The 12,649-nt window shown below is 41.7% G+C and overlaps 1 protein-coding gene across 5 annotated transcripts in view; it reads right to left on the bottom strand.

The window, feature by feature from the left end:
• Positions 1–376: 376 nt before the first annotated feature.
• elf2b (E74-like factor 2b (ets domain transcription factor)) overlaps positions 377–12,649 on the bottom strand; it is a 30,429-nt gene continuing 18,156 nt past the window's right edge. For 2 of the 5 annotated variants that reach the window (XM_034187467.1, XM_034187468.1), the window contains exons 4-10: positions 5,978–6,091; positions 4,901–5,077; positions 2,878–2,964; positions 2,565–2,760; positions 2,044–2,460; positions 1,709–1,886; positions 377–1,589 (exon numbers count right to left, since the gene is read on the bottom strand). In XM_034187467.1, coding sequence (XP_034043358.1) covers positions 984–1,589; positions 1,709–1,886; positions 2,044–2,460; positions 2,565–2,760; positions 2,878–2,964; positions 4,901–5,077; positions 5,978–6,091 — 1,775 coding nt within the window. In that variant the 3' untranslated portion in view covers positions 377–983. Of the gene's footprint in view, positions 1,590–1,708; positions 1,887–2,043; positions 2,461–2,564; positions 2,761–2,877; positions 2,965–4,900; positions 5,078–5,977; positions 6,092–9,211; positions 9,341–12,649 lie in introns of those variants that run through there. The other 3 variants (XM_034187470.1, XM_034187471.1, XM_034187469.1) reach the window with 3 other exon arrangements.

Here is a 12,649-nt window from a genome sequence, read left to right as displayed (position 1 = left end):
ATATATATATATATACACACACACACACACACATTTTTTTTTTTAAAGAATAACCGAAGCCTTGTGGATGTCAATAATCTGACGTGTGTAATACTTCCTGATTTTGCATTCAAACGTGGAAATGACTGGGACGGTTCCTCTGGAACAAACATCAGCCTGGCAGAACAAACATACGAGTTCTCCAAATTCATGTAATACTGTTTTTGGTACAAAGTATCAAAACAACAACAAAAAAAACTTCAGGTTAGTACTTAGGCAATACAAGGAAAAAATAAAAGTAAAATCTAAGGCTGTTTTGTTAATTCAGCTCTGTAAACTGCATCAGTTTATTTATATATAAATATGTACAAACACAAACAGTTTGTGTTTTTTTGTTTTGTTTTTTCTTAGTTGGAGCTTCCCTCAGCTCCCAGACTCACATAGCACCAAGTGCACGAGTTTTGCAGTAAAAAACTGCCTGCTGGTTTCCTCCGAGGTAAAATCATTAGAAACGAGTGACGCGTACAACAGCAGAATGCCATGTTGTCCGCTGCTGCGCCACTCACAGCTCATGGTTCGGATCCAACTCGCCTCGTTTTGTAGTGTTTCCATGTTCATGACTTTACAGCTGCTTGTTTTCTTGCTGACCCATTTCGGAGAGGGGAAAAAAATAAAATAAAAATTGTAGTGATCAAGGTTGGTCCCTTTACGTTCCCAAAATAAATCCCTTTATAATCCGGCTGTGGATCCCGAGTGGACAATCTGGGGTCTTTCCACGGCCCTTCTGCTGTTCAGGTGTCTGCACTGAGAATTAGAAAACATGACAACAAGTTTCAGGCTAAAAACATCTCGGAGTCTCTAAAGTCTTCTGCTGGTTATGTTTAAGAATGGATTCAGAAATGCACAGATGAACCCCAACTCTCAGAGAGGGGCAATACTTCAACACGGCATGGTGGGAAACTGTGCTGGCAGACGTGTGTGCATGTCATGCAGCACAGGGAAGCTCAGACGGTGTCTGCGTCACAGGCGACTTCGTTCTTTTCCAGTTTGATGACGACCTCGGCGTCCACTGGCTCCGTTTCCACTTTGTGAACGGTTTTGGGGTTCGGCTGAACCATGCCAGGCACCTGCACAATTTGGACCTGGACCCCTGCAGGTTTCAGCTTTTCCAACGTGACTCCTCCGGTTGCCGACCCTCCCATCACCAACTCGGAGCCGTTAATGATGCCGCTGATGATACGGGGCTGCGCCGTCAACGTCTGATTGGCTGATGTTACCGTCACCACCCCTGTTCCACTCCCGAGACTTCCCGGCTGTGAGACCACGAGAGTCTGCTGAGGCGCCTGTGTTGGCACACCGAGTCTCATCACGTGCGCTCCTGGTCCAACGCCGACAGGTGCCAGCGCCCGGACCGTCAGGGGACTTCCGAGGAGGCTGATACCCGGTTGAGATACCCTGTCTGCGTTTTTTGTCGTACCTCTGGCGGTTTGGAGCTGGCAATGAGCTAACTGGTGGGCTGGGATGGTGATGATCTTGGCCAGCTGGACAGTGATCTTGTCCCCATTCTCAGCTGTAGCTGGCACCATAGTGGGGATGGTCTGGATTACAACCTGCACCGGGGGAAAAAACCCATATAAACAGTTAGATTAGGCACCAAGTGACACAACAAATGTAAACTCATGGAGTTAAAAAAAAAAAAAAAAAAATCCCAGTTTTCACAGTGACACACCTTCTGCTGGGAAGTGGCGCTTCCTGCCGCTGCTCCGATTGGAGAAGCGTTGGTAAGAAGGGCAGTGTGGCCGCCGGTGACCGGTGTTCCTGCTGCCGGCTGAACGGCAACTGTTGAGATTTTCTGACCCACTGGTGTTGCCATGACTACAGGCACCTGCATAGCAACCCGGACTGTCCTGTACACAGAGAGACAGGAAGGATGGACAGTTAGCACCGAGGTTACAGTTGAGCCAAAAGAGCCTCACTCAATATGCTCAGTAAAAATGTGTCAAGCGTTTTAATGGCGGTAACATAGCCGACGTTGCTGATCACAGCACCGTGCAGGACTCTAACCTTGCTGCAGTGGAGTTTGGGATGATGGTTGTTGGAGATTGCTGATTCTGTGTCCCGTCTGCTGCCGTAGAAACAGCCACCATCCTCGGGACGCCTGCTGTCACCGCCACGTCCCCTCCTGGTGTCATCTTGCCGCCCGCTGCCACAGACGTGTGGATGCCGCTGCTTCTGTTCCCACCGCCTCGCAGGATGTTGGGTTTCTTTGAGGGAGGTGGCTCAGACTCCAGGATCAGCATATCTGAAGGTGGCGGCACACGCTCGTAGGACGCGGCAGTCTCTGAGCTGATGAGATCAGTGGGGGAAGACATGTCCGCCTTGTCGTCGTCAATAATGACGATGTTTTTGGGCATGTCTTTGAACTGGTAAACCAGCCTCTGCCCCTCGACTTTAGCGAGTATTCCACGTTGGTAGTAATACCTGAGGACAGATTATCAGAACTATGCTGCTGATTCACAGAAATGTTAGAATACATTTTAAATACGGTAGAAACAGATTTGAATAAACACATTGTGTGTTTTCACCTGAGTGCTCGTCCCATGGTTTCATAGTTCATGTCGGGCTTGTTCTTGTGTTTGCCCCACAGTTTGGACACGGCTTTGGAGTCCACCAGTTTAAAGATGCCTTTCTCCCTCTGGGTCCACTTGATGTATCTGGGACAAGTGTTCTTGTCCTGCAAAAGTTCCAGCAGGAACTCCCACAGGTAGGTGGTGCTCCCTGCTAGAAACCAAATTAAAACAGTGCCATCAGGTCTTTGTTTTGATGGATGCAGGAAGTCAACAATGAACACCGAGAAAGAATTAAGTCGTGCTCTGTAACGTTAGCACTGTCAGATACCTTTTCCGTTTCTTGATTTCTTCTTGATAGTGAGTTCTGGTGAAACACTGCCAGCAGGTGACTGATGCATCTTTGGCTTCCGTCCGGCTACAAGAGAAACAAATATGAGATCACAGATGTTTGGAGCAGAGTTTAAACACCAATAAAGTCAATCACTGGACAGTGTTTTCTGGTGTTAAATAAAACAGTTCAGTTTATATTATTCATAATGTTTGATAATCGTTTAAATCCAGTAACCCCTAGAACCCAGAGAGAAGTATCTATGCCCCTTAAATACCGGTATCCAAGGGCTCTACCAACTTAAGATGCGTCATCAAATATCGTGCATATCAACTCATCCAGTCCTATGTCACAACGCCAACAAAAACCTTACCAAGTGTATTTGTCCAGTTTGAAGTCTAAATATCTGATCTACACAATCACCTGAGTCACATTTCAGTAAGACGAGGATGTGTTTTTAGGTTAAAAAAAATAAATAAATCTTAAGTGAAAGTCTCAGAAACATCTTGTTTTGTGTGAAATCTGAGACAAAAGTTTTTTTGACAAGCTGTAAGATTTGTGTTATTTATACGGTGCATCTGCAAAGTATTCACAGCACTCCCCTTTTTCCTTTTTTTTTTCTTTAATACAGCCTTATTCCAAAATGGATGAAATGTTTTTGTTTCTAAAATTCTACACACAATACCCCATAATGACATTGTGAAAAGATTTTTTTTTTTTTTGCAAAATTATTAAAAATAAAAATCTAAGAAATCACATCCTTTGCCACAAAGCTCAAAACTAAGCTCAGGTACATCCTGTTTCCACTGATCATCCTCGAGATGTTTCTACAACTTAACTGGAGTCCACCTGGGGTAAATTCAGTTGATTGGACAAGATTTGGAAAGACACACCTGTCTACATATAAGGTCCCACAGTTGTCACTGCATGTCAGAGCACAAACCAAGCATGAAGTCAAAGGAATTGTCTGTAGACCTCAGACAGGACTGTTTCAAGGCACAAATCTGGGGAAGGGCACAGAAACATTTCTGCTGCTTTGAAGGTCCCAATGAGCACAGTGGCCTCAATTAACAATAAATGGAAGGCGTTTGGATTGACCAGGACTCTTCCTAGAGCTGGACTCTCATCAAAAAGTGAGCGATTGGGTCAGAAGGTCCTTAGTCAGGGAGGTGACCAAGAACCCAATGGTTACTCTGTCAGAGCTCCTGCATTCCTCTGAGGACAGAGGAGAACCTTCTCGAAGGACAACCATCTCTGCAGCGATCCACCAATCAGGCCTGTATGGTAGAGTGGCCAGACGGAAGCCACTCCTTAGTAAAAGGTACAGGACAAAGAATGGGCAAGAGGAATGGGCAAAACTGGCCAAAGATGGGTGCACCAAGACTTGATGCTGCAAATGCTGCCAAAGGTGCATCAACAAAGGATGTGAATACTTATATACACGTGATTTCTTACTCTTATTTTAAATAACTTTTCCAAAAAAAAAAAAAAAAAAAAAAAAACAAGTTGTCATGGTGGTGTGAGTACAATTTTGAAGGAAAAAAATGAATTTACTCCATTTTGCAATAAGGCTCCAACATAAAATGTGGAAAAAGTGAAGCGCTGTAGATACTTTCTGGATGCACCGTAAAAGATGCCACACCATGTGTCCTGATACTGATAAAACACAACTTAAAATTAATTTTCTCTGCTAATTAAAAAAATAAATAAATAAATAAATTATGGCAATTCCTATCTACATCACAGAGACTCATGAACAGCTTTGTGGTTTCACCTTAAAATGTGACTATCAAATCCAAATTTGTTTTCAGTTTGTAGATTGTCTTGAGATAAGATTATGGAGCTTGCTGACATTTTAGAAATGCGTTTCTCCTTCTTTCTTCCAGAGTCTGACCCCACAAAAAAAAAGGAAGTTTACATTTCATTTTTGACCAAATACATTTCCTCACTTTTTAAACAGATGATGGTGACAGTCAATGACCGCCCTCGACACACTGCTGTGACTGGAGACGTTTCATGTTACCTTTCCTCTTTCTGACTGGTTCTGGCACCGGCTCCTCCAGTAACGTAACCATGTCCTCGTCGTCATCCTCACAATAGTCCTCTGTTGAGATCTCCACCTCTGTCTCTCCGATCATGTCAGGGCGCATGGCGGCATGGAGAAAGTCTGGTGTCGATACACACGGTGGGACAAACGCTTCTAGAATGTGGAGTGAAATAGAGATGACATTGCATGAGACATGCATTCATCAGCTTGTGCATTAATCATTACAATGTTTCTCCACAACACTGCTGGTATGTTCATTTATTTAGAAAGAAGACGACAATACCGAGCATTTTTAGCCCACAGACTCATTTTAACTAGCAGTCTGCGAAAGACTGATGGAATTACGAAAATAATGCGCACATTAAACATGAATTTTTTTTCTCAAAATATCAGAAAAATACTGCATTTTCACAATTATCTAGCCACACAACTTTAATAAAGTCACCACAATAACCAGCATTTACAAATTATTGTTTCCCTTATAAAAACAAGATTTAGTCTTCGAAAAGGTACTTAAAAAAAAGACAGGGCTTTAACAAAAATAAATAAATGTGCGGTGGGAGGGGGTGTCTTATTTCAAGGTTAATATGGCTGGTTGATTTATACAGAAATTAGACATTAAGAGGTTGTGAATGAGAGAGATTGTGCTGTGTTATAGTTTATACGGGAAAAAAGGAAGGAATAATATCCTTTCAACCAGTCCAATTGATGTTATTTTTTTTTAACATCCAAGACATTAGAAACATGTTGCCTAAAAGACAGACACAGGTAAGAAAGACTCAGATACAAACTGCAAAAACTGCAATACAGGGCATATTTACAATACAAGGTTATATGACCTTACTGCAGGACTATAGTGTCAGTTTATATGGAGTTACTCTGTTACAGTGAAAGTCAAATGAAGAACACCCATCACTGACACACAAACCATGAAAATGGATAGCCATATATGAAAGTGGCAGGAGAAGGTGGAAACACGCAGCAACTCAAGACACGCAAATACACAATTATCAGTGCATCCAAGTTGGAAACACGTCTCTCTGTGTGCAATACCCGGACTTTGATCTTCTCTGAGGCTTGATGGAGAATCCATGTGTAGCAAAGCTTCTGCAGCCTCAATGGTCTTGTCAGAGCAGTGTGCACTGCTGCCATGGACAGAAGCTTCCACTGAAACGAAACAAAATAGAAAATAGTTTGGTTCATATTGAGGAGAATCCTTGAAAACTGTTAAGAGTCACTGTTGAAGCAACACATCAGTAAACCCAGTTTAAAAATAAATAAATTTCCTAGAGAGAAATGCAACAAAAAAGCATAACTTCTGATCCCATTTTAACAAATACAAAATGAAAGTATTTGGCGCCCTCTGCTGACAGTACAATGATGTAAAGTCCTGCATCGCCGATTTCCAAACATTGAAAACCAGTCTCGAGTCTCTCCTTCTGGAAAACTGTAGCTGAAACGTGACATCTTTTTGGAAAAAATCCTTCTGTTCCACCCCATGAAGCCATGTAACTGGTGATGTAACAGATTAAAGTTAGTTGAGGCACAGTCTCTTCAAGCCCAGCCAGAGAAGACTACAACTCCTTCAGAGTGTCTTTTTGGCTTCCATCACTTGTGTCAACCTTACATGGTCTCTCAGATTTTGAGAACTGTGTACTGCATACAGATTTACAGTGCTGTTTACATTTCTTAGCGAGTGATGGAAAAAAATGTCCAAGACATTAAGTGACTCAAAAATGTTCATGTATCCATCCCCTGACATTTCTAAAGAAAGCTATCTAAAAGTGAATTGTTGTAAAAAATAAATAAAAAAATAAAATAAAATAATATTTAGTCTGTCCGATTACTTTTGGTGCTTAACGCTACATTTGCATTAAATCCCTTTAATTAAAGCTAAAAGTAAACCTGACAAGCAGATCTTTTTTATTTCACTTCATCATCATCTTGGTGGTGCACAGAGGCATTGTCCAAAAAACCTTATGGACATGACTGTAGCATAGCTGTTACATTACACCACTGTCAACCCTTTCAGCTGCTCGCTTGTCCCCCCACCCCACCCACTCAAGGTTGGCACAGCAGATCAAAGGTGGATATGCATGTTGATTTGGCACATGTTTTAAGCCTGATGCCCTTCCTGATGCAACTCCAAATTACATGAAGAAATACAGCAGGCGTGGGTTTGAACTGAGAACCTTCCGCACTGAAACCAAGTGCATTAACCACTTTTCTAACCATTTCATGGGAAATGCAAATCTCTCCATTTAATAGTAAAGATAATACAAAACTAAAAATATCTAGCTAAGACTGTGCATGATGTGATCTCACCAATTTTTGTAGCGTCACTCGACCCGAGTTGTGATACACAGCTACTGCTCTTCACTTTTATGGTAACTGTTGACAGATTAGTTATTTATTCTGTTCAGTTAAACCTGTAACATTTAACTGTATTTTCATACCAGAATAACATATTGTGGTTACAATGAAGCAACAGTAATTTTACTTTCATGGATGCTACTCTGGAACTTGCTTCATGCTTGTATCATATACTTGTATCTTCTACTCTCAGACCCCATGTGGGCATCATTAGAATGATCTATAAACTTCAAACATCCCGAATCCCATTTAACAAGCTGTACAATAAGGTCTTTTTAATTTGATAGTGTCAAGTTACAATCTATGAACAACGATTACTAGAAATGCAACACACTAACTCCAACTCTGTATCTTGGACTCAAATGTGAAATTATCCAATATTGTCTTTTAAATCATGAATGGACTTCAGTCTGTTGTTATGGAAACGGTGCGTGGCCCACGCGGGACTCCGTGGAGGAACCCTATGGAGGATCCCTGCAGCACCTGCTGCTGTTGTCAATCACTGGTGGGAAAGACGAGAACACTTTACACCCTGTGCTGCCCATGTTTGGCTCTCTCACACAGGCTGCGAGTGCTGGAAAGAAAGAGACTATCTTTAGACTCTCCCATTCACGCAGATTGTGTTTTCAACTCCAAATGCATTATTACAAAGAGCCATGAGGGGCAAAAGCAGCAGCTCAGCTTCACCTACACAAGAAAATGCTCTAAATTAAATTTTTAAAACAGGTGTGCAAAATGATTCTGTAGTAAGAAAAAAGTGGTACATTATTTGAGGATAATGAAGCAAAACTTGATTTTTATAAACCACCGCTAAACTGTTTTAAGGCGCCAAGAATAGCAGCAAGTCCGACAAGAAGTAGTGCCGCCTGTGATGACTTCCGTGTTTACACTCTCCATCCTTTCCCTCCAGTTCTCTTCGAAGGAACACACAAATCCGCTTGTCACTCAACGCCCGCCTCTCTCGCTATTGGCTCCCTCACCCATTAACACTCCGCCCCCTCTGAAATCCGACGACAGCTAAGGCGACGTCATGACGTAATGTGAACGCTCAGAGAAATGTGTCAGAGACAGACTCCGCCCTCTGACATAAACAATGCTTCCGCCATCGAATTTAGACAATACTCTCTTAAAAAAAAAATTACATATAAATTATATCAAAACAGCGTTTCTTCACACGTAGAGCCTGAACGCAAACATTTAATACAGAGTTATTTTACACTAAGTGGGTTGTTTACAGGTGTGTGAGACTGAAGCTGCGCTCGAAACAATTACAGAAGCAGAGGAAGCAACACAGATGAAAACATTCACACCAGCAAACAGCTTAAAAACAATCAGACTCTGGAAGACAGTTATTATAATAACCGAAGGCGGTGTGAGGATTTTTTTTTCTGCACAAAGTTGTCGTAAAAACAAAACCCAACACAATCGGAGGTGAAAGACCAGATCTCAGTCAGCCGAAGATGAATGGTGGTTGAAAAAAAATAAAATAAAATAAAGCCACATGTGCGTGGAGCTGAGACAGCGTGGCAAAGAAAGACAAACATCTCTCTCTCTCTCACACACACACACACACACACTTCCTGGTTCTGCAGCAGCGAGCTCCAAACGATTCGAAAGCGATCCGGCGCCCAAAAACAGCAGATACCACATGCAAAAGTCACGCCGTGCAAGTTATAAAATACACGTGCAGACTGGAGAGAGCAGGAACAGTCTGTCTTTTTAAAAGCAGCTCTGAATAAATCGCGTAGCATCGCCATGCAGGTTTTGCTACCACGGTGATCACTTCCTGATTGCCCTCCATTACTTCGGCATGCCACAAAGCGGCCCGAAACACAAAGGGGGTGTTTAAACACACACGACAATCGTTTAGTTGAAGTCCCGACTGGAGATTATCTACACGTAGCTGCGCCTTACCGGCTCTGATGAGTAGATCGAGCTGATTTTCGTGCCCCTCATGCTGTGAAGTCGCCATGTTTTTCCCCCCTCCTCCTTGACTGCGGATTCACATCGACTTCACAAGCATAGATCACTCCGCCAGTACAATTCAACCCGACACGTAAGGGCGGCAGGAGCGTATCCTTCCGCAGCCGACATCGGAAATCCTTCGCCCTGCCTTCTTACGTAGTGTGTGTGTGTGTGTGTGTGTGTGTGTGTGCGCGCGCGCGCACTTAAATACCTTCAGGATACTACCATTCTTCCTATAATGTATTTGTTTACAAAAATTCAAAAATCACACAAATGATGTACAATTAGATTATCATTGATTTGGCACAATTTTTAATCCAGCTTCTCACTTTCACAGATGTGTTCTGCACAGTACGGAACATACGTAATATTGTGGAACTGGACCATATCGAAATTCTGCTGCTGCACAAGACATCTGGAAGTGTGCAATGCCACAGCATGGAAGTGGAAGCATTGTTCAAATTTCCAAAGTTTTTTTTGTGCATGTCAGAAAAGTTAAACCCTTAGTCCTAACCCATTTACTGTGCAGCGTACTTCCAGAAATGCCAGTCACCTTTAGGAGTGCAAAAAAAAAAATTCAGTGTCACAATCTAACGGTGAAAAGCATGCATGTGAGATATATTGGTTGGTTGACCAATAACACTGACTGATGTGAACTTTTCACAAACAAAGTTGTCAGTGTCATTTTTGTTTATGAAAACTTCTATTTTACAGAATAAATAATGCAGACAAACACACTGGCTGTTGGAAATTGTGTATTTACATATTTTGTCCATCAGAGTGTACTCTGACATTGTTTATAATGCTGTTGTGCATGGCTGGTACCCCCATACCCCTTGGTCACATTAGCTACAAATCAATCCGAGTCCGTGTTTTACAGCAACAAGAGGCAGTTTGCCAATATACAGCAAGCTAGGTGGGTTCAAAACAGGTGAGAAGTCTATTTTAAGCAAATGTTGAGCAGAATACACTACCAAACAGCTGTATTTCTGTATAAATCTGTCACTTTTCCTCTTTTATTGTCAAATTTAGCTATATAGATAGATATAGTTAGATAGATAGACAGATAGACACACACATAGATACACACAGACAGACAGATAGATAAAACATATATATAACATAATATACATCTCTCAGTCACAGCCACCTCCCTGAGATCTTGCAAGTTTTGAAACCTCAATAGGGTTAACTGATTGCCGGCTACGAAGAGTGTTGCTTTCCGCAGCCGTTTAACGGCTACAGAGTATCAGGCTAGTTTATAACTGCAGTTTAGATTTTTGCGTTGCAGCTGGGTGAATGAACATGATAGTTAAACCAGTGGTCTCCAACTCCTTACATAAATTAAGAGGATGCAGATGTTCAGGAACCATCACTTAACAGCAGGCGATTTCCCTTGTTGCGTAATTGTGAAATCACCTGGTGGAGTCTGCGGTTGAAACAAAAACTACTTTGCCCTTCATGGAACAAATCTGAGACCACTGGATTAATAAGTATTATACACTGAAGTAAACATGCACAGCCTCAAATCAAACTTGTGCACAAGTTTACAGGGAAACACACATTTGTGTGTATCTTGTGGTCAAGATTGATTTTTTTTTTTTTTTTAAACAGGGATGCAAACATGGACTGATACATTGATAACAACAACAGATCCTGAAGCAAATAGCTGTACAGATTCTTAAAATGCATTAGCTTGGATATGTTGTCAAGGGAAACACAAGCTGATTCCCCTCAGTTTTATCATCAGAGATATGCAACAATGGATTCCAAATCTGAATGAAATAGTTTGACAACGTACAATATAAATAATTGAAAATTCTGGCGTCTGTGAGAGTGGTAAACACACACACACACACACACACACACACACACACACACACACACACACACACACACACACACACACACACACACACACACACACACACACAGCAAAAGTTCAACTTTTTCCTTTATCATCATCATTAGTCATTTTTAGTCCAGATTCACCCAGTTTTATGACTTGATATTACAAAGTGAATTTAAGCCATTACATCCAAAAAGTTGACTTTCAAAGCTACAATCCAAGTCAGAACTTCAGTTTTAATGTATTATATAGCTGTAACCCACGAAAACCACAGGAGTCAGGAAAATCAACATGCATGCTGCGAACAAACAACTTCCATTTATGAGTTCATGACACCACTTATACCAGTGGTGTCCAAAGTCATTCCAGAAAGGGCCAAGAGGGTGCAAACTTTTTTTTTGAAACCACAGACCCCAGCAGGTGATTTCACTGATGAACGCATCCTATCTGCTCAAAGTGATGTTAATCAGTGGAATCACCTGCTGGAGTCAGTGGCTGCAAAAAACAAACAAAAAAAAGCCTCTTGGCCCTTTCTGGACTGACTTTGAACAAGGCTAACATACCAATCAATCACAAGTATTTTGTGCAGGTATAGCAGATGTTTTTCACACTGTTTTTATTGACCTTTGACCTTGAACCTTGTTCGATCCTCCCCACAATTTAATCATCTCTAGCTATCTGCCCAAGTAATATTCCTACCAAGTTCAGTGAAAATCTGTCCAACCATTTTAATTATCTTGTTCAGAGACAGACAGACACACACAGGTCTGATTGAAAGATGCTGTTCCACTGGCACACAGGGTCAAAAACAAAAAAAACAACAAAAATCCTCTAATACAGCACCACATATACAAGATAAGCAAACAGAATTATAATGACATACAGTATCTTCCATACTCAGTTACAGAGAACAATTCATTATTTACAATAGATGCAACAATGACACAAGTATAACTGCGATACTGAAATGGCTCATTTAAAGCAACACACAAAACAGCACGTTGCACGGTAAAAGTCATCACGTTTTGTTTCACCAATGTTGATGGAACAACATGTGCACATATGCATTTCTAAAGGCATGCAATTAATATAAATATGTACCCAATTTGTATATCTTAACTTTTAGAGATACACTGGGCTTGCATACAGTTGCGTTGTGATGCGCGTGGAGTACGCTGGAGAATTGCGCACATTTGCCATAGCCCCTGTGTAGGCTGGTGTGTGATTGGTGTGTTTGCGTTCCAAGTCTTGCATTACTGTTATGTATGTATGTAGCCATCGCCGCTATTTTATGCCTCTGTGGAAGTGCGCTCCATTCTCAAAACGGTTCATGGAAAGTAAACGGCACTCACGTTTTCCGACGTACAGTGGGACACACTGCCGTCGTGTCAGGGCTCATAACATCAGATCACAAAGTTCAGAGTCTGTTTTGTGTCACACACACACAAAAAAAAATTGCCATTTAAAACATCACGCTTCTTGTTTGAGCATGCAAGAGAGAGAGAGAGAGAGAGAGAGAGAGAGAGAGAGAGAGAGAG

The sequence above is a fragment of the Thalassophryne amazonica genome, chromosome 15 (assembly GCF_902500255.1).
Source record: "Thalassophryne amazonica chromosome 15, fThaAma1.1, whole genome shotgun sequence".
Classification (NCBI taxonomy): Eukaryota; Metazoa; Chordata; class Actinopteri; order Batrachoidiformes; family Batrachoididae; genus Thalassophryne; species Thalassophryne amazonica.
Note: the sequence above shows the minus strand (reverse complement) of the source record. Positions and strands in the feature narration are given on the sequence as shown.